The sequence below is a fragment of the Equus quagga genome, chromosome 2, assembly GCF_021613505.1.
Source record: "Equus quagga isolate Etosha38 chromosome 2, UCLA_HA_Equagga_1.0, whole genome shotgun sequence".
Taxonomy (NCBI): Eukaryota; Metazoa; Chordata; class Mammalia; order Perissodactyla; family Equidae; genus Equus; species Equus quagga.
Genome location: NC_060268.1, coordinates 47,327,606 through 47,354,827, shown reverse-complemented (window position 1 = coordinate 47,354,827; position 27,222 = coordinate 47,327,606). Strand labels below are relative to the sequence as shown.

The window sequence follows — 27,222 nt, the reverse complement described above, 5'->3', positions numbered from 1 at the left end:
TCCGATAAGGAACTTTTATCCAGAATATATAAAATTTATCAATAATAAATGAAATGACTGATTGAGGCAAATCAATAATTTTTAAAAACCCAATCTAAAAATGGGCAAAAGATTTGAAGAGACATTTCTCCAAAGAAGATATATAGATGTCTAATAGCACATGAAAAAATGCTTGCTATCACTAGTCATTAGGGAACAGCAAATCAAAGCCACAATGCATTATTATGCCTTTACATCTAATAAGATGGCTACAATCAAAAAGACAGACAAGTGTTGGTGAGGATGTGGAAAAATTGGAACCCTAATACACTGCCAGTGGGAATATAAAAGGGTGCAGCCACTTTGGAAAACAGTTTGGCAGTTCTTCAAATTGTTAAACATAGTTACCATGTGACCCAGCAATGCCACTCCTATGTATGTAACCTATATACCCACGTGACATGAAAAATCTATCTCCACAACAACCTGTCTACAAATATTCATAGCACCATTATTCATAATAGCTAAAAAGTGGAAGCAATCCAAATGTCCATCAACAGATGAACAGATGAACAAAATGTGGTATATCCATACAATGAAATATGATTCAGCCATAAAAAGGAGAGAAGCATTGATATGTGCTCCAACGTGGATGAAACTCCAAAACATTATGCTAAGTGAAAGAAGCCAATCATAAATATATGTTGTATGATTCCAATTATATGAAACGTCCAGAATAGGCAAATTTAGAGAGACAGAAAGTAGATTAGTGGTTTCCTAGGGCTGGGGGAATAGAGTGAGGAATGGAGATTAAGTGCTAATGGGTACAAGGTTTCTTTTGGGGATGATAAAATGTTCTAACCTAAAGATTGTGGTGATAGTTGCCAAACTCTGAGAATATACTAAAAATTGATGAATTGTATACTTTAAATGGGTAAATTTTATGATGTGGATTGCATCTTAATGACAATGTTCAAAAAACCCACTAAAAGGCTAATGTACTAAATATGGGCTTTTCTGTCTTCCTGAGTAAAATTTATAACTGCTCCCTAAAATGTAAAGAGAAAAAAAAGATAATTTTCTGAGACACATTGAGTCAGACAGCATGCTTGTGCTTCTTAGTCAAAATAGCTGTTTTCTGAGAAACACATAATTAGCAAACCGCTAGACTGATTCCATATAATGGAAAATGCCTTTCTAAATGTGTCCTAATTCAAGTTAGTCTTATATCAGTTAGATTTAAGTTAAAAATCTTCATGACATGAGATGCTGACAACTATAATAGATCTCCTTTATAACGGTTAGTTTAGTTTGTGCTCTCAGTGTCTTGCAGCATGAGTGAAATGTTAGGCTTCTATTAGATATAGAGGTATTTTGTAGGGTGGTGTGTTTGTTTTTGAAGAAAGTAGGGAAATGCACAAATTTGACACTACTTTTATCCAAAATCATCTATTAACAAACTTATTAGTAGTTCACTTCATTATGATCATCTTGATTCTGATGTTTTTCTTTTTAATCATGGATTATTTATTTAAAGAAAACTCAATCTCATTCTGATAAAATGATTTAATATATAAAAGGAACTGGCATCTTGTAAACATAATAGATATGCATTAATTCTTTGTTCTTATTTCCCCTGGAATTTCCTGCATGTGTGTGTGTGTGTGTGTGTGCCTGTAAGAGAGAGACAGGCAGAGACAGAGAGAGAGACAGAGACAGGTAGAGAGACACAGAGAGAGTTTTCCAAAACAAACAACCCAAGAGATTGAAAACTACGTTGTCTCAAGTATCCACATCAGTGGTTCTTCAACTCAGGGAATGAGGATTGCCTAGACATGGATATTTTTGAAAAAGCTCCCTAGGTGTTTCTGATTCTTATCTACTCAGGTTGATAAACACTAATCTGTATAATCATAGTTCTGAAAAGATTAGGATGAGTTATTCTGGACTGATTGATTTTACTTTTCTCCTTGAAATACGGTCAAAAAACCCTGACTTATAACTTTTAATTTTTGCATTTATTTGAAATAACATAATGTCTAAGAAAATAGCTACTCATTTTTATCCTTCAGTAGACAGCATTCTCTCAAATGACTTTAATTTCCTTATTTAACATAGCAAAGTCCAAAACTGGAATTTTTAAAAACTGAAATTAGAATTCTTCACATTGTAGCAAAATAAGCAATGACTAGATCAGGAAAAAAAAATCTCTCAGACAAGTATGAAATGATGTGCCCGCCCCCTCCCCCCATAGTGAAACAAGACAAACAGAAAGAGGGCTATGACTTTCGGCTGCTAAGAACGTTAACATAGTTCAGTAATGTTTCTGAAACTATAAAATGGCAGCCTAAGGAAGTAGAAGAAACCAAGATAGGAATTCATATAACAGTAACTTAATGCATGGCGCTTACCCAAACCCATGTCTGTGCCAAGAGGGGAGAAAAGAACATCCTGCCAACATCCTTGTTATCGTCCCAAAATCAGTAAGAGGCATCGAGAACCATGTTAACGATTTTATTGCCAGAACCTTTCTTCACTGGTCCTTATCTCTTTTCCTCTGATATTAAGTTACAGCTACTGAATATGTTAAGAATTATGTTAATCATAGATAATTCTTGCTGGAAAACTAAGGTAATTGTGAACAAACAACTTGGAAAGCATATGAGAAATCCTTAGTTTAAGGCAATCCAGTTAAATTCACCTTTATTAAGCAGGGTGGGGCATGTGAGGTTCACGGGAAGGAAACTCCAGGGCAGTCCTTTCTCAGAGAGGGGAAGGGAGAACAACACAAAACGCATAGTTGGCTCTAGCCCCAACCCCCACCCGGGGCCAACAGGGAGACCACTTCTGCAAGGAAGGGAAGAGCCCCGCCTGGGTGAGTCAGCAGCTCCAGTGGAATCCGCTGGCACACCTGAGTGCAGTGAATGAGGTGCAGCTCGGCTCTGGTCCATCCACAAAATAAGAGACACCCAGGAAAGAAACAACTTAGGCTAGGTAAAGAGGTAGTGTGATATTAGAAATGGGCAGGAAGCCTCCTGACACAGCAAAGCAAGAGGAGAGTCAACATGAAATATTAAAGACTGGGGCAAATTATTTCCCCAGTGTCAAATCCATGGCAAGGCTCTATGCCTTATCTGCTTGGAGAGAGAATATTCAAGATACATAAAAATATGATAGGAGATAATAATCAGCTATAGAGTCAGCACTCTGCATCTTCACTATCCTCAAGAATGAGAAAGAGGTGGATGAAGACTCTCCATCTTTGTCTTGGTCTATCCTTCAGTTAAATATTTTGCAAAATTTCAAGGAGAAAAAGGTAAAAAGCTTCCCAACATTTTAATATTACATCTTCAAGTAAAAGAAATGTATACTGGGATTATGTTATTGTTTTAATTTTCTCAAACATTTAGTTTCTCAACATTCTGAACATAGTAGACTCATAGGAAAGACATTTTCTTTAACTTTTGCCAAGATTACTCAATACCATGATACCATTCCTACCATGAGCTCATTGGATTTACACGAACTTAACAGATGTATATCATGGATTCCATTGTAAATAATGCACTTAAAAACAATCTTTAATAGATCTTTTGTCAGCTGTGCCTTACTAGCTGCCTAATTCCTTCTTTTTGCTGTTAATAAAACTACACCATTAAAAGGAGGACATTTACTAGTATAAAATATTCCCCCAAATGTATCGAAGACATAATGCCTTGAGCTTCACCTAATTAGGATTAATTCCTCCTTCTCAGATGTTTACATATGCTTTCAATTCTGTAACAGGTATAATTATAAACAATCATTTCACAAATCACAAAGTGAAATTACTAATCAACTCTCAAGTGTTCTTAGTCTGTCAGGTCTTTTTCAAACATTTCGAGATGATCTAGAAAGTTAAAATTTGGCATGAGTATATAGTTTTTATTCGAGGTCAAAAGGAAAAATCCTGAAATATCTAATTTTCAGTTTTATGTAGGATTCCCTCTGTCATGCCAATTCTATGTGATTTTAGCTCCAGAAAGAGGGTGTGCCTTCAAGTGAAAGAATAACAAATAACTAATCGTCATTTGATTAGTCTCAGAATATGAGATAGTAGTTGACTTTAATGAATGGATAACTATTCCTTTCAGTAGTTCCCAATTTTTTGCTTAAAAAAAAAATGAGCAGTCATCTGATTCATCTTTAAGAATAATTTCCAATGAGATCACTAAGTGATTTTGGCATATAACTTGGAAGGAGCTCAAGGAACTAAGTGACATCACTACAAAATTCCCTGGCACAGAAAGCTAATACTGCCATCAGTACTAAACTCCGAGACCAGATATCTTAGCATGAAAGTGATTTAGTTAGAAACCAATGGCACATTTTATAGGTTCTAACCAGTCCACGTACATCAAAAAAGTATAATTCTTTTATTTGTCAACAGAGGTAGGTTTGCAAACTGTTTTATGAAAAACTAGGAGAACCTCTACTGTCTGGAAGGGCATCCTCAGTATAAAAGTATACCGCCTCTGAAATAAGCTATTAAGTAAGAAATCTGGGGCTTGACCCTGGTGTTCAGGGTAAAGGGTCATGAGAGAGGCATCTTAAAAAAACAAGCTTCTAAAATTTCAGAGCTAAGGAGGGGATTCACATTTAGCTTAACTGGGAGGTATGCTAATAAGATGGAGACGAATTATTCTGTCCTTTGGAATGTGATCAAGATCTTGGGAATGAGACCCAAAGAAGGAAGGCATATTAGTGACTAAAAATAATCAAGACTAGGGGCCGGCCCATGGCCAAGTGGTTCAGTTTGCGCACTCCGCTTCAGTGGCCCAGGGTTTCACCGGTTCGGATCCCAGGCGCGGACATGGTACCACTCATCAGGCCATGCTGAGGCGGCGTCCGATGTGGCACAACTAGAAGGACCCACAACTAAAAATACACAACTATGTACCAGGGGACTTCGGGAAAGAAAAAGGAAAAATAAAATTGAAAAAAAAAAAAATCAAGACTAACTGATTTAAGGATGAAAGCCTAGGGTGGAACTGAGAAGACTGGAGCTGGCTTTTAGCCTTATATCAAAGGAGAGCTCTACAACCAAAGTTCTCTAGTCGTTGAAGATGAATTTGCCCTTCTTCAGGTCTACGGTACTGTAACATGGCTTTTAAGGCTTGACCCCACCCAGGCTGGGCTGGTAGTATCTGCTTCCATCACCTGGATTGCTGAGACTCAAAAACTCATCTCCACTTCTGAACCACTCCTTCATGGCAGAGAATGGAGATGGCTTGTTTGGTAATAACTTCATCACATGATCCTTTACAAGGATTACACTGCAAAGGATTTTTACAGTGATTTCACCATATCCGTTAACAAATTTGATCCTCACAAAAACTGTATGAAGCAGACAAGGCAGATACTCAGACTGTATGATTCCATTTATATAAATTTGAAAACAGGCAGAACTAACCTATTGTATTAGAAGCTATTATGGTGGTTACCTTCAAGAAGAAGAAAGAGAAAAGTGACTGGAAGGAAGCATGACGGGACCTTCTGGAGGTGCTGATAATGTCTTGAACTGGGTGGTGATTACCTCTGCGTGCTTGTTATATATAATTCATTGGTCTGTATCCTTCTGACCTGTGTATTCTCTATAAGCACGTTACACTTCAATACAAAGTTCATTATTTTTAAAAACGCCATGGTCTTAATCACTGCATCATAGCTGCTCGTACATAGTATTTAATAGGCATATAGAACTAAAAGAGGCAGTAAAAATACTCAATGTATTATAAAAAGAAAACCACTGATTGTGAATGCAAAATTACCTGCTTTTTAATTGAACTACTTCCACTTATTTCATTTCCATCTAAAACCTAAACTAAGAAAAAAAAAAAAAATTATGGGCCGGCCCTGTGGCCGAGTGGTTAAGTTTGCGCACTCCGCTTCAGTGGCCCAGGGTTTTGCTGGTTCGGATCCTGGCACGGACATGGCACTGCTCATTAAGCCATGCTGAGGCGGCGTCCCACATGCCACATCTGGAGGGACCCACAACTAGAATATACAACTATGTACTGGGGCGATTTGGGGAGAAAAAACAGAAAAAAAAAAGAAGATTGGCAACAGCTGTTAGCTCAGGTGCCGATCTTAAAAAAAAATTAAATATATAAAAGGAAATAAAAACTATTATACAATAGTTAAGAATATGGCATTTCCCCCTTATTGTCACTCATATTCTTCACCTCTATTGTTCCCCCCTCTGATATTTTATTTCCCACAATTCTTCTCTACCTCCTCTCCTGCCTCCTCTAATCTTCCAACATCTTTTCCTAGGGAACTGATTATGAAACAAGAGCATCGCGGGAAGCTCCCCAGGTCATCTTAGGACACATGCAGCTCTCTCACATCACTTATTTTCTCTGCTTGTCCTTAAATTCCATATTTTTTCCTGCCATCTCTTTTTCTCACATCTCTCTCTCTGGTTTCTACCTCCATTTTGCTTCCTAATTATACCCCCAGGGTCCACCTGGAACATACATAATAGTAAAAGGTGGTCAACTAATATTTATTCTCATCAAATTATGTTTTCCTATATAAACAGGACTGAAACTATGAACACGGTGTTATAGGTATGGCTGTACAGATGGAAATATAGCCAGTATTCTTTTCTATGACAAATATTGAAGAATTGATGCTTTGCCTACCTTTGTGATTCTCTACTCTTCAATAGCATGCATTGGTTTTCAGTCCTTTTTCCGGCCCCACACATCTGAGGGGCATGTCACTCCCATCTCGAACAGTCATGTGATGGTTAATTTTATGTGCCAATTTGGCTGGGCATTGTGCCCAGATGTTTGGGCAAATATTATTCTAGATCTTTCTGTGAAGGTGTTTTTTAGGTGAGATTAACATTTAAATCAGTGGACTTTGAGTAAAGCCAAAATGTGGTGGGCCTCATCCAATCAGCTGAAGGTCTTAACAGAACAAAGACTTACCTCCCCTGAGCAAGAAGGAACTCTGCCAGCAGACTGCCTTTGACTTGAATGGCAACTCTTCCCTAGGCCTCCAGCCGGCTGTCCTGTCCTGCTGATTTTAGACTTACTAAGCCTCCACAATCACATGAGCCAATTCCTTAAAATAAATCTCCCTCTCTCTATACACACACACATCCTTTTGGCTCTGTTTCTGTTTCTCTGGGGAACCCTGACTGATACAAGTAGCTAAGATGGTGATGCTCATCTAGAGATGAGGGGGAGAGGGGTTCTACAGAAAGAGCAGAGGGGTTGGGGATGCCAGACAATTTTGCAAAGGCCTGATGCAGACCTCGTAGAATACCCACTCAAAAGTCATTCCCTAGCCTTCCTCTAGTACAGAGGCCAGAACGCTAAAACAAATTTTCCAGCTTCCCTTACAACTAAGGGTAAGGTAAAATTTTACCAACTAAGGGGTCATCACGTGACAGAGTTGTGGCCAGATTCCTGAGAAGGGCTTCCTTCCTAAATAAAAAGCTGAACTCACCAGGAGAAAGCACTGTGCTCTACCTGTCTCCCTGCCTGGACTACTGCGGCCTCAGATGTAAAAACAGTACGTGGAAGAGCTGCTCTTCAGCTCTCCTGCTGCTGCCACGGTTCCTCGGTGCTCCAGGCATGACACCCCAAACAAGAGTGCGAGCGGAATCTGGCTTCTTAGGCCAAGCTGTACTGAAGGCTGAGAAACTTAACTGGCCTCACCTAAGTGTTATTATACGTGGAACTTTAAAAGACACAGCTGTACTCAGTCTCCACGGAGGCTACCTGAGGTCAAACTCTGCAATGGGAGGGACTTGGACTGAGAAATTTCCCAAACGCGATGACTATGAAGCATTGACGATTCTAAGTGTGAATTAGTACGGAAGGCTGTAGGATATCCTTTAAAGAGTCCTTGAAAATAGGGCCCGAGTTTTTTATGGCATTCCACTTTAAAGATAGGAGTTAGAACAAGCAGTGCTTCTATATCACTTGCATCCTGTAACCCACGAGTGAATTTAAAAATTTACCTCAGCACACTTTTAAATTGGTTACAGTAGAGAACTAGAGTGCTATATAAAATCACCGTGTAAGAAAACCTCACTAACAAATCATTAAGAAGGATGTTCTTGGCCAAGTTGATGAAAAATGTAAATGAAGTGCCAAATTACCTCACAAACTTTTTGAGTCAACAGTGTCATAATCTTTAAGGCTACCAATGATGCAACTCTAAAAATATTATTTTCTCCAGATCTACCCATAAAAAGAAAAATCAAGTGCTATCAAATAATGACTTCAAAATTCTGTGTTTACCTTTTTTTTCCCCAGTGTAGGGCACATAGTCTTCCCTGTCCTTATGCTCCAACGCTTCCTTCTCCAGATATGAAAGGAGGTGTTCTCTATCAAACGGCCCTGTGGCGGACTTTGACGTCTGGTTCTTCTGCCGGAATCCTGCAGGCAGAAGGGCATTCTGCCAAAGAGAATGAATCAGCCATTATGGCCACCAAGAATGCCAACGCTATATGCTTCCCAGATTACCCATTTAAGAAAGAATCACAGACTGGAAAGTGATACGGGCATTAAACACTTTGTTACAGGATTTTAGGGCAGCAATGGAAAAGTGTTCCAAACAAAGCTTTTTTTATTAGGTAGAATTCACTTATATTATTAAAATAAGCACATACACATTTTCTTCAGAAAGTATTCTACTAGGAGGAAACACTCTTTACTTTTTAAATGTCTTGGGATGGTAACAAAAAATAGTTTTCTTAACGCTTAATAACTGCTCAGCATACATGTATATACAGAAAATAATTCTATTACAAAGAATGTTAAATGACTGTATATGTCATATTCCTTCATAATGACTTCTATTTCATTATAAAGACTTTCTCATGATAAAAACATGTATACCATACAGTAGGATATCAGGAGATTAATGTTTACTTTGTCTTTCAACACAATGTGAAAGGTTCAACTTGTATGTGTGTGTATGTATGAATACATCAGCACTGGGACATATTTGCAGCAACCACTGTCATTGCTCTTCATGCACCAAGGCATCCCGAGATACAGCAAGGGCTATGTCTCTGGGTTTCCACATGGGTACAGTCTTGTTTGAGTGTATGGAGTGACTGAGAGTGGGGAAATGGTGGGAAGTAATGGATTAAAGTTGTCTCCTGTGGTCCCTACTCTCTATTTTCACCAAGCCCAGGAAAAACAAGTGGTGACTAGACAATATGAGCTCCATCCTTTCTTCAAAAGCCAAAGAGGTGATCTTGCCTTGTCTCACTATTCCTAAGTATTTCTTCGCTTTGAAAATGGGAGGCAGCCAGAGAAGGCACACAAAAGGGCCAACCCTCTTTTGCAACACCTCCCAAGATTGGCAGTGATGCTGAATCTCATGGAGGTTATAATTTTTTATTATAAAAGGAGATCTTACATAGACAATAATAATAGGAAACTTTCATTTTATAACTAGAAAATATGGCACTTTAACTTTGGCCATTTGCTGAGATCCATAATAATTTTCATTAAATTTGCTTTCATGTTCTCCTCATGTAATAATTGTGTGCATTACACAGAAAATGCACCTATAAAGATGAAACACAAAAGAGGTCTGTTCCTAACCCTTCATCAAGAATGTTTTTCCGGGCTGGTCCTGTGGCCAAGTGGTTAAGTTTGCGCCCTCTGCTTCAGCGGTCCAGGGTTTCGCTGGTTCGGATCCTGGGCATGGACATAGCACCACTCATCAAGCCACGCTGAGGTGGCATCCTACATGCCAAAACTAGAAGGGCCCAGAACCAAAAAGTATACAACTATGTACTGGGGGGATTTAGGGAGAAAAAGCAGAAAAAAAAAAGGATTGGCAACAATTGTTAGCTCAGGTGCCAATCTTTAAAAAAAAAAAGAGAGAATGTTTTTATAACACAGAATTGTCTATGTGATATTGTCTATAAAAAAGAAACACAAGATTTCTACCCACAGACTTTGAAATCAAGACAAGAACTACACATGAAGAATCCATTCCCAATCAACCATCAAGTCCTACCTATTTTCACTTCCCAAAAAACTCATTAGTCTGTTTACTTCTCTTCATCTCCAACGCCAGCCATTCTCTGGTCCAAACTATGATCCAGGCTGGCATGGAATATTACATGAGCCTCCCAACTATTCTCCCGGGATCAGTTGCCTGATCCCCTGCTCCCACCCCACAATCTGTTATCCTAGCCTCATCTCACTCACGCTCTCCATTCTAGCCACACTCGCCCTTGTTCCTCCCTTGTGCTTGCCATAGACTTCCTTTGACCACGAGGCCTTCCTTCGAATGCTTTGCACATCCTTTTTTGCTACTCATTTTTCAGACTGCAGCTCCATTCCCCCAAGGGAAGCTTTTTCTGACCTCCTATTATATGCTCATATTAAAATGGCATGATTATTTGATTAATGTCTAACTCCCCTCACTCCTACCAGCTGCATCACGAGGGCAAAGACCACATTTGTTTTGCTCATTCTCGTATCCCTAAGCCTAGCATAGTACCTGGGCTCTATAGATTGTCCCCCAAACATTTATTGAATAAATATTTGAGAATGCTTTTAAAGAAACATTCTCATTAAGGCAAATTAATAAAAGTTACCTTCCTTCATCATCAGTAAAGCATGTATGTACGTACTCCTATTTCACGGTGGTAGTGATGGAATTGCACTATTTCACCTGCCTGCTCAAGCCCATGTGAAACAGACAGGTTTGAAATGATATGTTAGCTGGAAACCTGGCTCCCTGAATGCAGCCTCTGACCACAAAATAAATGACAATTAACCCGCTTTGGAGGCTACAAACCCACGAATCAAGCATATATTAGAATCAAGGTATATATTACAAGTGTACCTTAATTAAGTTACCGGATCTTAATTACTTAACAAACAGATAAAAATCTAATTTAAACAACTGCCACTAAAAAATACATGTTTCTCCCTTGCAGTGGAGTTTCGACATAATAATATAGTCCCAGCCTTGGAAATGAAAAAATAGCTTTGTCTAGGTTGACTGTGTCTTGGAGATAGAAGTTTTGAGAGAATGCAGTCAGTTAGCAAATAAATATCCTGAGTGCAGCAGAAGGAAAGTACAACAGCCCTCCAAAATACAACAAGGCTCCAGAGACGACTGTCCCCTGCTCTCCTCTTAGCTCCCCTCGGAGACTCTGTCAGTGCAGTGGTGCTTCTCTGGCTAAAGCGCTGCTACTATCCTTGTCTCTTCTTTCCTGGTCCTTCACTGGTACTCTTTCCAAAAACTTCAGCCAACGAGTAGCACGCTGCCCATAAATATCACCCTTCTTCTAGTCTCAACTAAGAGTATCTGAGGTTGGGGGAATTGCAGCTGGGGTTGGGGAGCTGGCAAAATACATCCAGAGTTTAGAACGCGAACCTCCCCATACAAGAAGCACACCACAGATTTGTATGTAAGAAAATATACACCACCAACATTTAGATGTACAGCACAGTGCGTACGTTAAAAGGGGACTAAGTGAAGTTTAATAGAGAGACCACAGGACTCCACCAAGGATTGATCAGGCAGTGAGGAGTCTAGTCTCAATTCCTTCCCTAATTGTACTGGAGGCAAGTCACCTAACTTCTGTTTTCCATCTGTAAAACAGAGGGCAAGCACTTGATCAATGTTTCTCTACTAGGGGTATTCCCCCAGGGGACAATTGGCAATGTCTGGCAACATTTTTGGTTGTCACAACTGGGGAGAGAGGGTATCAATCATGTTTTTTACTTTCTGTATTTTCTGATGCTTTGGCATCTTGGGGGCCTTGCTAATCCCGGAAAGACTCCCCTCCCAGGACTAGCTAATTCCTAGGGATAGGAAACAACACCGCCTCCCCTCCCCCCGCCACGCCCCCACCACTGGTGTGCCTTTCCTATGAAAACCAACCAGTCCAGAACCCGTACCTCCTTTCTCCTTCACAGACCAAGCCAGTATTTGCCCTGCCCTAAATCACCCAGGGCCAGGTACTGGACATCTAGACATTCCTCCTGTAGCCCAGAGCCCACCGAAATTATTCAAACTATCCAATCCTAAATTTGCTCACACTTGCCTATCCTGCCTTGCCCATTCCTTCCCTCAGAAACCACAATAAAGGTTCTGGGCGACACTTGCTCCTCACCCCTTCTGCTTCCAGACCAACTTGGGTGCTTCCCCTTGTGGGCCTACACGGCATGGTGTACTTCCTGCTCTTGGGAACCATAAGCAATAAACTCTTCTTTCAAAGCAGTTGTCTCCATGTCTGTAATCTTACCACACCTGATTAAAACAAAATCCACGGTACACTTTAAAACAGGTGGGAGGCCGGCCCGGTGGCACAGCGGTTAAGTTCGCACGTTCCACTTCTTGGTGGCCCGGGGTTCACTGGTTTGGATCCTGGGTGCGGACATGGCACCGCTTGGCAAAGCCATGCTGTGGTGGGTGTCCCACATATAAAGTAGAGGAAGATGGGCACGGATGTTAGCTCAGGGCCAGTCTTTGTGAGCAAAAAGAGGAGGATTGGCAGTAGTTTGCTCAGGGCTAATCTTCCTCAAAATAAATAAGTAAATAAATAAATAAATAAAACAGGTGGGTGTGCTATTGGCATGTAGTGAGTACAGGTCAGGGATGCCGCTAAACAACCCACAATGCACAGGACAACCCCCACAACAAAAACCAATTCAGCCCCAGATGTCAATAGCACCAAGGTTAAGAAACTCTGGACTAGATGAGTTCTTATGCTCCTCGCAGTTCTACAATCACTTTTTTTTTAAACCTATCTTTTTTTTCTTTAAGATTGGCCTTGAATCCCAATGATATTCTTCACAGAAATAGAAAAAAGAATCCTAAAATTCATAGGGGGCAACAAAAGACCCTAAATAGCCAAAGCAATCCTGAGAAACAAGAACAAAGCTGGTGGCATCACAATCCCTGACTTCAAAATATATTACAAAGCTATAGTAATCAAAACAGCATGGTACTGGTACAAGTACAGACACACGGATCAATGGAACAGGACTGAAAGCCCAGAAACAAAACCATACATCAATGGACAGCCAATCTTCGACAAAGGAGCCAAGAGCATACAACGGAGAAAGGAAAGCCTCTTCAATAAATGGTGCTGGGAAAACTGGACAGCCACATGCAGAAGAATGAAAGTAGACCATTATCTTTCTTCATACACAAAAATAGACTCAAAACGGGCCAAAGACTTGCAGGTAAGACCTGAAACCATAAAACTTCTGGAAGAAAATACAGGCAGTACACTCTTTGACATCAGACTTAAAAGGATCTCTTCGAATACCATGTCTACTCAGACAAGGGAAAAAAAAGAAAACATAAACAAGTGGAGCTTCATTAGACTAAAGAGCTTCTGGAAGGCAAAAGAAACCAAGGTCAAAATGAAAAAACATGGGGGCCGGCCCTGTGGCCGAGTGGTTAAGTTTGCGCGCTCTGCTTCAGTGGCCCAGGGTTTTGCCAGTTCGGATCCTGGGTGCGGACATGGCACCGCTCATCAGGCCATGCTGAGGCAGCATCCCACCTGCCACAACTCGAAGGATCCACAACTAAAAATACACAACTATGTACCAGGTGGCTTTGGGAGAAAAAGGAAAAATAAAATCTTTAAAAATGAGAAAACAACCCACCAAATGGGAGAAAATATTTGCAAATCATCTATCTGGTAAGTGGTTAATTCTTCATAATATACAAAGAACTCACACAAATGAACTACAAAAAAACAAACAAACCAATCATAAAGTGGGCAGAGGATATGACCAGACATTTTTCCAAAGATATACAGATGGCCAATAGGCAGATGAAAAGATGCTCAACATCGCTAATCATCAGGGAAAAGCAAATCAAAACTATACTTAGATATTACCTTACACCCATTAGAATGGCTATAATCACCAAGACAAAAAACAACAAATGTTGGAGAGGTTGTGGTGAAAAGGGAACCCTCATCCACTGCTGGTGGGAGGGCAAACTGGTGCAGCCACTGTAGAAAACAGTACGGAGATTTCTCAAAAAATTAAAAATAGAAATACCATATGACCCAGCCATTCCACTACTGGGTATTTATCCAAAGAACTTGAAATCAACAATTCAAAGAAATTTATGCACCCCTATGTCCATTGCAGCATTATTCACAATAGCCAAGACGTGAAAGCAACCCAAGTGCCTACTGACTGATGATTGGATAAAGATGATGTGGTGTATACATAGACACAGACACACACACACAGAGTGGAATACTACTCAGCCATAAAAAAGACAAAATTGTCCCATCTGCAATCACATAGATAGACCTTGAGGGCATTATGTTAAGTGAAATAAGCCAGACAGAGAAAGACAAACACATATGATTTCACTCATATGTGGAATATAAACAAACTTATGGACAAAGAGAACAACTTAGTGGTTATGAAGGAGAAGGCGGATGGAGGGTAGGCTACAAGGGGTGAAGGGGCACACTTACATGGTGTCTGACAAATATTAATTTCACAATGTTATAAACTATTATACCACAATGTTATAAACTGAAATTTCACAATGTTATAAACTATTATGACCATGATAAAAAAAAAAAAAAGATTTATTGTCTCAAAAAAAAAAGGATTGGCCCTGAGCTAACATCTGTTGCCAATCTTTTTTTTTTTCTTCTTCTCCCCATAGTTCCTTCCGGTTGTGCTGTGTGGGACGCTGCTCAGCATGGCTTGGTGAACAGTGCTAGGTCTGTGCCCAGGATCCGAACCAGCGAAACCCTGGGCTGCTGAAGTGGAGCGTGTGAACTTAACCACTTGGCCACGGGGCCGGCCCCTCTACATCACTTGATTCACATAGGTCTAATGGGTTGAATAGCCTGTAGAAGATATTGCTGTGACATGATCAAAACAGCACTGTTACTCTGAGTTATCCCCCAGACTTAGTACTGAAAACTTTTCCTTATAATAACAATTACAGTTAAGGGTTTTGATCTTAGTACAGACATTATTCAAGTGCTGAAGTAATGCTGAGAATTCGAATATAATTCTCAATAAAAATTCAAAAAACATTCCAGCGGGAAATAAATGTGTGGTAGTAACAAAAACAATTTTATTGAAAAAACTCTACTTCAATCCTTAAAAGCCACTAAAAATCAATGTCTCGGCATAAAGAAACGTGGTTAAAGAAAAGAAGACTAGCAAACCACCATTGCCTTCAGGTTAAGTAGCCATAACCTTAGGGTTCTCCCCTTACTGCCTCCCCTCCCCGTATACATACCAGAGAATAACAATTCAAGGGTCAAGGGTCTCTACCTCAGCCTTGTGTAATTTATAAGACAAATAACATCCACTTTGAAAATTAAAACATATATACATATATTCAGGTCTGCTCCACATGGATTGCAGTATTGCAGAGAGTTTACTTAGATCTATTCTACCAATGACTAGAAAGTTAGTCAGTTTGGTGAGCATCTTTCAGAAAGGTAATAATTAGATTTAAGGTCACAAAGAACCTTTTAGAGACACTCTACACTGCAGCCATCATGGTACAGAAGCTCTGAAGAGTCCAGAGGTTGACATCCAAGAGCTGATCATCTGCATTTTACTAAGAATGCTCCTCCCTTCCCAGACAGAAAAGATTTCTTATAGGACAGAAAATTTCAGGAGATGTTTGAAAATAAGGATGCTGGAGAAAATAGCTTAGAACAGGTATGCCAGTAGAGATAGGGAGGCAGAAGTGGGGGAATCAGGGAGGGAGACAAAGTTCATTTGGATAAAGAGGAGGAGGGGATGGGCATGCCAGGGAAAAGTCATGAAAAAGCTAACTGCTCAAAGGCAGCGACTTAGTTTCAAAGGGTTTGAAAAGTTACTTCATTTCTCTTCATTAGCTAGCACCTACCTCAGGGTCAAGATCATCCAGAACAGTCTCCAGTTGTTTCAGTTCCATTTCTGAGAGATTCCCAAGGAGCTCATCTTCATCCAGGTCCTTGTACTTTTCTAAGTCTTTCCGGAATGGTAGCGCCATGGTTTGCAGTGTAGGAAGTCACTTAACTTTCACTATTCAGTGCAGTGGGAAGTGATTTCTATTTCTTAAAGCTATGGAGGAAAGAAACAAACATATTTAAATATTAAGTCATCTCCCTCTACTTAGATCTATTATTAGGTTAAATGAAATGTAATTTCCATGTGTCGTATATTCTTTGACCATATATCCACACTACCCTTGTCTATGGAGCATTCAACGCCTTTACCTTTTGTCTTTCGTTGACAGAAACAACAAAAAAAGTCAATTGGGAAAAAATAGGGGAGGAAAGACTAAAATTCAAATCCATTAAAACACCTACTTGGTAGAATTGAGAATTTCTGGTAACAGTGTTAGGGAGAGTGAACCTATAATATGTGTTTTTAAAGGAAAAAATACAGCATTCTGAAAATGTTTCAGTGAAATACTCAAAGCCAGGCTGGGAGATGTCACCCACGCTGACTGGCAAGGTGGGTCAGGAGGGTCCGACTATAGGAGAGGACCTTCCCCATTTCTTCACCACGTGGGTCTCTCCCAGACAGCCATGAGGTGACTCGACCAGCAGCATCTTTGCAGATACAGTAGGACTATTCTATAGGAAAGGAGACTTAACTCAAGCCCCACCAAGAGCGTGAAGTAAAAATAAAGTATCTCTATAAATTCTAGCCATATACGTGGATCATCTGTTCCATAAAATGTTCCTATGTGAACGAGAAATAATCCTTAGACCCAGAGATTTGGCTCAATTTTTCTTGGCTGCAAAACACCCAGTTCTTCAAAGTTCGGATATATTTTCTTTACTACCCCCTTCTCCCGAGTTTTCCCAACTTAATATTTTAACTCATATATTTTCCTCCTCAAACCAGTAACATTTTATGGATCCCTTTATGTGTTTTCATCTTCTTAGAAGAAAGGAAGGTTCACCATAGGGGTCCGACAGCTAGTGATTTGACTAGCAACCACCTGGGTCCAATAACAAGCAAATTAACAGAATTGTGCTTCTGCAGACGTTAATTGCAGGCATTCTGTGTAACTGCCCAAGACAGGTCTGGCTTACACCTGTTCTACTTGGCATCTCATCTGGTTAGCAATTATCCCGGATTTTGGGGGTTTTTTATTTTTGACAAATTATCATTGTCATTATTTAGTCTGGTAAATCCCCACTTTTTACTTCCAACTTTAGGATAGTAAGCTTGCCAAGTATCCTGAGAGTGTATTTTTTCAATTAAAAATAATAGAGTCTGCAGAGAAGATTCAATAGAAGGTATCAGCATTTTCAAATATATTAACCATAAAATGCAATTTTAGAGAAGGTGGCAGACATTTTTAGGGGAAAAAAATTAAAAATAAGACTATTTTGAGAAAATAATCCCTTCATAAAAATACCAATGACATGGTATTTGAGACAGATAAGGGTAAGAAATTGATAAAAGTATATGGATATGTACCAAGAGTAATTATTTAGCTTATGCTATTTTTTAATGATTGGACAATCGATATAAAAAGTTTTTAATGTGGTTTAATATTTAGTTTTGAGGTTTACAGGATATAACAAAGCTAATTTCTTAGTTAATAAATACTGCAAAAAATATGTATGATTTTAATTATTTTGAGCATCCCCTTCCTTTACTCTCAAAAGTGTTCCAGTAGAGGCCATAATTTCAATGGTCATCCTACTAATAAGGTAGTATAATGGATAAGATGATAGGAATGAGATCTTGAAAGCAAAGGCAATGTGACATGCCATCCAGGTTCTATAGGTTTGGAGCATGAATTCCTTGGAGTGACTAAATAGCTTACTCCAACAGAGTGCTCTTTATCCCAAAGTAAAATCTGTCACACAAAGTGTGTTTATAGTTTTGCCATGAACACGCTGCCCAGCTACAGAAAGTTCATGTTCCCCTTTCCATCTGCATCTCCCTCCCCAAAAGAAGTAGCCATTGTACTTAACTTTGAATTAATCATTCTCTCACTTTCCTATACAATTTTACCTTAAATGTACATATCCTTAACAGTTTTAGTTTTGCCCTTTTTTTTTGCCCTTTATGTAAATGGACTCATACAGTATGTATGACTTGCTTCTTGTCACTCAACATTGCTTTGTGTTTTTTCCTTCCCAAAGCCCCCCGGTACATGGTTGTGTATTTTTTTTAGTTGTGGCATGTAGGATGCCACCTCAACATGGCCTGATGAGCAGTGCCATGTCCGCACCCAGGATCCGAACCGGCGAAACCCTGGGTTGCCGAAGCAGAGTGCATGAACTTAACCACTCGGCCACAGGGCCAGCCCCATAACATTGTTTTGAGTTGATGCTTAGAGCTATACTTCTCTCATTTTCATTTCTATATAGTCTTCCATTGTATAAATGAATATTTGAGTTACTTGTAGTCATTCCCTCTCTGTTTTTCTGCTACAAAAACAGAGTTACCTATTTTTCTTGTCACCTATTTCCTGGTATACATGTGCAAGAGTTTCTCCAAGTTGTTCAAACCTAGGAAGGGAATTGCTGTGAAAAGGGTACACTACTACCCAACTTTACTAGGTAATAAACTATTTTCAAAGTGGTTGTATCAATTTACATTCCTAGAAGATTCAGTACATGACAATTCTTGTTGCTCATCCTTGCTAATTGTTGGTATTATCAGAGTTTTTTATTTTTGGCCATTCTGGTGGATGTAAAATATTATTTCACTGTGGTTTTAATTTGCATTTTGCTGAATGATGATGAGGTTGAGCATCTTTTCATATGTTCATTGGCCGATGGTGTTCCTTATTCTGTGAAGAATCTGTTGCCCATTTTACTATCGTGTTATTTATCTTTTTTTTTAATAGATGCTCTTACTATACTCTGGATACTAATCTTTGTCAGTTATATGTAAAAAATCTCTTCTTCCACTTTCTCCGAACTCCTACTAGTTTATTATGGTATTTTTCTAAGAGGAAATCTTTCTATGTGTTTTTCATTTAATTTTTTAAGGAATTTACTTCTTTGGCTTATTTTTTCCTTTTCAAAGCAACAGAAAGGCATTTCCTTTAGATTCAGATTAGGAAATTTTGCCAAGAGGCAAGAACTTCCAGGCAATATACCAAAGTTTCCCCAAAGCTTCAATTCTGATGCGACAGAAAGCAAACACCTGGTGTTCACTCCACCTAATGTTGCTCAAAACTTACCAAGAGCATCATTATCATCATTCATCAACTTCATCAGGTGTCCACATCCTCTGAGTCTCTAACTTGAGTATACCTTCCCTCTCAATGCCCACCCTTTACTGAGGAATATCTGTATACTGACAATGTTCCAAGGGTCAGCAAGAGAAGCTCAGAAGCGCCAGAGGGAAGCTCTGGGAGCAGTGTTTTACTTTGCCTTCTGTCCTAGAGATAACAGGTCCTCTCCTGCTTGTCCTTTGACATCTGTGTACTGCAAGTGGAACAAATTCTGAACGGTGAAGAGGTGAAAACAGTGTGCTAGAAAAGTATTTTAAATCTATACTGTGTCTACAGGAATTTTTCTTAACCCCTAAGCTAATGTAAAATACATCTCAGAAAAAAAGGTAATTTACACAGCACAGGAATAGACTTTTTAAGCATGATGTTCTCATAGTCATAAAAAAAAAAGTTTGCATATAAGCAAAAGTTAGTTTGGCCAGATAAGTCAGGCAAACCTTAAGGAAGAAGTAGAAAAAATTTTAATTTGAAATTTTGGTATGATCAGACTGTTTACTTCTTCATCCTTAATTCACTTCTTAGAGCAGTGGTTTTCAAGTTTTGGAGAGAATCAAAATCCCCTGGAGAGCCTGTTAGCCTACTGACCCCAGGGCCCCACCCCCAGTTTCCGGATTGAATAGCTCTGGGGTAGAGCTGAAAATTTGCATTTTTAACACGCTCCAGGGTGGTGCTGATGCAGCTGGCCAGGAAGCAGGCGTTGAGTGTCCCTGCTCTCATCTGCAGTCTATCTTGTCCTACTCACAGGCTGAAGAACTTTGTTAAGATAGTCCCCAAAGTCTACCGGGGCTGTTGCCATGATATGCTTTCCTTTTCACTCTGCCACTGCTTCACTGGACTTCAGTTAGCGGAGGCTATACTCAGGGAATCGGGAAACTCTTGGAATATTCTGGGGCAAAAGATTTCATTCCATTAACCAACCTCCTTTTCATTTATTGCTTATCTCTAGAATCCTCCTTAGATTTCACACTGGACTCCCAGGACCCTGCTAACTTTCAGATGGATTCTCAGCCATCTCATTTCATGAGATGCTTTATATTTCAGCTTTCTATTTCAGCTTTCTATTTGGATAATTTAAAAAAATTAATAGCCATATTCTAGAACTTTTGGATCACTTCAAACAAAGCACTGTCGTGAGATTTCAGATGCCATGTGTACATTTCTATTTGTTATTGCACCAGCACCAGGCAGAACTGCTTTAATTGTTCTAAACTAACACAGAGGCAGACTTAATACCTAAGTGATGCATTTGCACAAAATGGAGACAAGTCACTATGGAACCAAAAGTTTCCCCGAGATTCAAACAGAGGTAAGTGGTGGGAGAGTTAAGTTCGCAAATGGCAGATGGTAGGAGAGGCGCATTGAATTCAAAGAGAGCTCGCACGGAAGCAGTCAGTCCCATCTTCTCATCCAAGAGCAAGTTAGATTTTGTGAAATCATCAGTTAACACTTCGATCCACAATAACTTTTTTCCATTAAAAGGGTTCTATAAACTGCATAAGGCTGAGAAACACTGCTCTACTCTATTTAACCAGTCTCCACTTGTTTTCTTCCAGTTTCACATTTTTTATAGAGAGAAAGGTCTCGACATTGACTATATTTTAAAAAACCAAATAAACCAACTGGAATTACATGATTCAGAGATATATTCTCTCAGTATATATATGAGGTGTTAACCCCCATTTCATCACTCTCTCAACAGGGTAGGCTCAGAGTCTTCAGACTTATCTGTTGTCTAATGCACACGTGGTCATGTTGTTCTCTGGCTCAAAAACCTTACACAGACTCATATTACCTACAGCAGGGCTAGGCAAAGTACAGTGTCAGCAGACCAAATTCAGCCTACTGCCTGCTTTTGTAAATAACGTGTTATTGGAACATAGTCATATTCATTCATTTATGTATTATTGTCCATGGTTGCTCTTGTGCTAAAACGGCAATGCTGAATAAGTGCAAGAGACCGGATGGTCTGTAAAACATAAAATATTTACTATCTGACTCTTCACAGGAAAAGTTTACCAACCTCTGACCTACAAGATAAAGTCTAAATTCCGCAGCATGAGATACACAGTTCACAACCTCATCCTAGCTAGCCTTTCAATATTATCTCCAGCTGTTCCCCATCACAGCCTAGACTCCAGAGAGGCCCCAAACGTTTAGGTCTCTATGCCTTTGCTTATTTTATTTCCTCTTTCTACAATGAAGGCATCCTTTCTCATCTACCTCTGTCCTCCACCAAGCCCCTATACATTCTTCAAGGCCGAGCTGAAATGTCACACATATCTTCCCTGAAAAATTCCCTCCCCATTCCCACTCCAGGCAAGATTAATGGTCTCCTTATATATGCTGCCATAATCCTTGTACGTGCCTCCCTTACAACCACAGGTTGTACATTAGTATCTTCAAAACTTAAGGGTGTAACTGGTAATATCAACACACAAAATGGTAAGAGAATGTTTCCCAAAGAAGCAGATAGAACAAATTAGTATGATGGGGACATAAGTAAAGAAAGAAGGCAGTAAGCATGCAGGTGTAAGAAAATGGGGTTCATCAAAAAAGATTTGGCTGTGTTCATTAAGCACAAGGGAGGCCTGGTGTCCTGACCAGCAGACGTGACTGGCTGGTTCCCACTGCAGGTGCACTCCTGGTATGAAGAAGCATCAGGTGACCAAAGTCTGATGTCACTCAACATTTACATCATCCAATTACTTCCTCTTATTCTTCTCCATGCTCACCAAGTAACCTTCTAATTAAAACTTGGCAAGCCACATAGCTTTGCTCACTGTAAATTAATAAATCGACATTCTGGCTTATGTACTAGTCTTTTATGAATGTGGTTAGTATGGGCCACTTTTTAAGAGATTAGGCACCTGCTGGTGGATTGAAATCAGGTCTCTGCCCAGGCAAAGCTGAGGATGTGAAATCCCATATCAGGGGTGGCCAGCCAGCTACTCCTAAAGAAACCTTCTATCTCACGTCAAACCAACAATGACACTGGATTAGAGGTCACTGTTCATCTGTCTCTCTTGCTAGACATTGTAAGCCCCTTGAAGAGCAGAGATTCCTAGATCTCATTCCTTACTGGGTTGCCATCACCAGGGTCAGTACCTGCTGGCACACAATTAAGCCAAATTTGATTTAATTGTATCATATCTCAGTCTCCCCTTTCCCTTCTTTGGCAGTTCCCTCTTCCTCCTCCCCCAACCCCGCCTCCATATCTAGTGTGCCTCTAGCTCCCTAACTCTATTCGCTTTATTGCAACAAGGCACTGAGAATTAGTCTTTGATACTTCTGCTAATCCTTTGCAGCCTCTGCACTAATCGTCTTTTCTTCTCTCAGTATCAATCCATTTTGGTTCAATATTCAGAGTTCTCTGCTGTCTAATCTTCCCCAGTTAAAACAAAACAAAAGAGGGCCAGCCCAGTGGCCGAGTGGTTAAATTCATGCACTCCACTTTGGCAGCCCAGGGTTTCATGGTTCAGATCCTGGGTGCGGACATGGCATTGCTCACCAAGCCACGCTGAGGTGGCATCCCACATGCCACAACTAGAAGGACCCACAACTAAAATATACGGACATGTACTGGGGGGATTTGGGGAGAAAAAATAAAATAAAAAACTATAAATTATTTTTTAAAAAAGTCTGATTATCAGTCATCAGACCTCTGAAATTAAATACACGCTCCGATGGAAATTGGATTTTCTTTTGGGTAAAGAAATGAATGTCCTCCCCAGGAGATGCCAACTCTCACTCTTCAGATGTGCTAGGCTCAAGACTGTGCGTCTCCTCACCGGCTTCTCCTAGGACCCCTGGCTATTGAACCAATCTGACCCACCAGATGAGACATTTTTTTTTTCTGTCTCAAGATTCCCAGATGAATATCTGCTTTCCAATATATTTACTGTTCACTCAACAAATATTTTTGAACATCTTGTATACCAGGAATTGACCTGTTCCAGACAACAGGCATAAGCAGCATACAAGACAGACCAGTTCCTTGCTCTAATTTATTTTAAAGGTGGCATTCAGACAAAGAACAATGGATAAAGGAACAAGATAAAATCAGATAGCAATAAATACTACAAGAAAAAACCCAGGACAAAGCTATGGGGGAGGTGAGGGTCAGGAAGGCTACTATAAGTGGTTCAAAAAGACTGTTTTGAAAAGGTGACTTTGAGCCAGGACCTAAAGGTCCCTGGCAGCTCTCGGGCTCCGTGCTGAAGGTAGCAATCCAGGTGAGAAACAGTGGGGGCTCTGCCTGCAGCCGTAGCTGTGGAGAAGGAGAGAGTGGATAAATGTGTGATATATTTTGGAAGCAAAGCTAAAAGGGCTGGTTCACAGATTGGTTGTGAGGGGGTAAGGACAAGAGATGCACTAAGGGATGACTGCTACCTTAATTTGTTAGGATGTAATATTTCTTTGTTCCAGACCTATTTTTTCCTGAAGAGCTGAACATGGTCCTATGCCACTTATATTTCTACATTTGATTTTTTAAAAGTTTCTTAGTGTTTTCATAATGGTTTGTTTTGAGATCTGCAATGTGAAATGTTCTCATATGACAATTCTTGAATAAACCCCTAATGATAATAACCAATTAACTAAACAAATAAATAAACCAGTTAAAAATTACTAAATAAAACAATTGCTGGGTGAGCCCTTTAATGTATTTGTAGGGTAAAGCACATTTCTTTGATAATACCATTTCCTGAATCATCTTTTGCAAAGAGCTGAGTCTAAAAAGTGAAACTAGCAAGTAATTTATCATAATTTTTTAAAACATGACACAATTACTGTTTCTAATTTACTTCCTTTGCAATATTTTCAATGCCTATAGTCAGACTGCTGAAGAAGAGATGGTCATGAATTCGGCACCCAGCAATCGCAGTGATTTCAAGATCCACAGGGCTGTCCTTTCCAACATCCAGTCTCTAGAGTTCCTGACCTTCTCTCTTCTGACAGTGCAGTCCTCAACCTACCTCAGCTCTACATCCCCACGGTTGTAACCTAGTCCTTATCATCATCAATAATTGTACCCCTCCATAACTCTTACCATCTTTGATCCTCTCTCTCTCTGGAAATTCCTCTGGCAAAACCTCAACCCTGGTTAAACCTCCCTTCTTACTCCTCACCTCCACCAGAGTGGCAGATGAAGTGGGAGAAAACCGCCCAAACAGACCGCCATATTTAAATTTACCGCCACTGACATCAGAGAGTGCTGCCTAGTAATCCTACTGCATTTCTCTAGTCCAGTCACTCTCCCCTTCCTTATTTGACTATTTTACCTCTTCTTTTCCCTCAAACCTTTAATATCTCTTACCCTTTACTCTCAGATGAAGACCCTATCTCACTATTTCACTGAGAATACAGAAGCAATCATAAAAGGACATCTAAGCTACATCTACCAACTGAACTGCACCTGTACCCATATACTCTACCTTCCCTCTTGCTTTGATAGATAAACTATCCAGACTCTTATCTGAGGCCAATCCCACCTCTTGTGACCGGATCCCATCCCTGTTCATTTATACAAGATCGTTCCAGTAATTCTGCCTTTTCTCTACCGGATCATGCCCGTCAGCATACAGATTGTAATATAGCTCCCAAATTAAAAGCAAACTTTCCTTTGACTTAATAGTCCCCTCCAGACACTATCCTACTTCTTGGCTCCTCTTCACAGCAAAACTCCTTGAAAGAAAAATTCGGTACCCCAAGTCCTCGCCCTTTTTTTCTCTCAAAACTTCTCCAATGTGGCTTTTGTCTCCAGCATTCACTCCACCCAAAGAGATCTTGTCAGCAGTGACCTACACAGTGCCAAATCCAACTGTCAATTCTTAGCCCTCATCTTATGAGACCTATCAGAAGCAGCATTTGACAATAGATCACTCCTTTCATCTAAAACACTTTCCTCACTTGGCCTTAGGGACACTATTTTCTCTTGGTCCCCCTTATCTCTCTGGCTGCCACATCTCATTCTCCTCTGCTGGTTCCTCCTCATATTCCCTATCTTGAAATGTCAGAGTGCCCCCAGGACTTAGGTCCTTGGACAGCTTCTCTTTCCATACCTCCTACTTGATCTCATACACTGACAACTCTTGGATTTATAACTCTAATCTGGACCTCTTTCCTGCACTCCAGACTTAAAAATAACTACCTATGTAACATCTCTACTTGGAGGGCTAACAGGTATCTCAAATGTAAATGTACAAAACAGACGCCTAATTTTCTCCCCTATACCTGCTCTTGCCTTGTCCTCCCCATTTAATAAATGGCAACTCCATTCTTTTAGTTGCGTGGGTCAAAAATCTTGGAGTTAACTTTGACTTTTCTCATGCTCTACATCTGAACCATCAAGCAAATCCTGTTGGCTCTACCTTTAAAACATCCTGTCTTACCATCCCCACTGCTTCCACACTGGTCCAAGTCATCATCACTTCTTACTTGGGCTATTCCAACAGCCACTTGACTGGGGACCCTCTCCCACTCTAATGCCTGTGGGGTCTCTATTCCACAATATCAGAGGTATCTTACGTTTTCTAATTGAAGTTATTTGTTGTTTTTTTTTTTAAAAGATTTTTATTTTTCCTTTTTCTCCCAAAGCCCCCTGGTACATAGTTGTGTATTTTTAGTTGTGAGTCCTTCTAGCTGTGGCATATGGGATACCACCTCAGCATGGCTTGATGAGCAGTGCCATGTCCACGCCCAGGATTCAAACCAGTGAAACTCTGGGCCCCCGACGCAGAGCACGCGAACTTAATCACTCGGCCACAGGGCTGGCCCCCTAATTGAAATTTTTATTGAGATAAGTATAGATTCCTATGCAGTTGTAAGAAATAATACAGAGGGATCCCTTGTATACTCTCCCGTTTTCCCCAATGGTAACATTTAGCGAAACTATTGTGTATCACAGTGAGCATATCGACAGTGATATAGTCCACTGATCTTATTCTGATTTTCCCAGTTTTACTTGTGCTCACATTTGTGTGTGTGTGTGTAGTAGGTTCCATACAATTTTATCACCAGTGTAGGTTTGTGTATCCACCACCACAGTCAAGATACTGATCCCACCACACCACAGGGGGTGTTGCCCTTTTATAACCAAGCCCACTTCCTTCTCTAATCCTGGCAAACAACAGATTTGCCCTCTATTTCTAAAACTTTTCAGAAATGTTATACACATAGATTCATACAATATGTAACCCTTAGGGAATGGCTTTTATTATTAAGCATAAATCCCCAGAGATTCATCCAAGGTGCTGTATCAATAGTTCATTCCTTTTCATTGTATTCCATGGTATGTATGTACCACAGCTTAACCATTCAGTTGTTGAAAGACATCCAGAATGATTCTAGTTATTGACTATTACAAATGAAGTGTCTATGAACATTTGTGTACAGATTTTTGTGTGAACATAACTAGTCAGATCCTGTTAATTCCACTACTCACAATCTTCTAACGGCATCTCATCTTAATCAGAATAAAAGCCAATGGTCTTATAATGGTCTACAAGGCTCTACGTGATCTCCTTCCAAGCCCCAGTTCATCTCCAACCATGCTCCCCCTGGCTCACAGCACTTCAGCAACACTGATCTTGTTCTTCTTCCAACAAACTAAGTACACTCCTGCCTCAGGGCCTTTGCACTTGATGTTCTTTCTGCCTGGAACACTCTCCCCCGAGACAGCAAAATGATCTGCTCCCTCACTTCCTTAAGGTCTCTATTTAAATGTCAACTGATTAGAGAGGACTTCCCTGTCCACTATATATAAAATATCAACCCCCACAGGGTCCCCCACTGCTGTAGTAGGCAATCTCTATTTTCTTCTATTTCCCTCTATATCATTATCCTACATGTTATATATTTCTTGATTCATTATATGTTTCCTGTCACTAAAATATAAACTATATTCAAGCAGGGAGTTTTTTTGTTCACTACTGCATCCTCAACAGAGAACAGATTGTGGCACATACTCAGTACTAAAAATAGCAAATACAATCAATTTCA

The 27,222-nt window shown here is 39.9% G+C and overlaps 1 protein-coding gene across 2 annotated transcripts in view; it reads right to left on the bottom strand.

The window, feature by feature from the left end:
- TMOD3 (tropomodulin 3) overlaps positions 1 to 27,222 on the bottom strand; it is a 79,254-nt gene that overhangs the window by 31,528 nt on the left and 20,504 nt on the right. Inside the window, exons 2-3 of one of the 2 annotated variants that reach the window (XM_046653748.1) lie at positions 15,877 to 16,073; positions 8,280 to 8,436 (exon numbers count right to left, since the gene is read on the bottom strand). In XM_046653748.1, the coding sequence (XP_046509704.1) occupies positions 8,280 to 8,436; positions 15,877 to 16,002 (283 nt within the window). In that variant the 5' untranslated portion in view covers positions 16,003 to 16,073. Of the gene's footprint in view, positions 1 to 8,279; positions 8,437 to 15,876; positions 16,074 to 27,222 lie in introns of those variants that run through there. The other variant, XM_046653749.1, reaches the window with a different exon arrangement.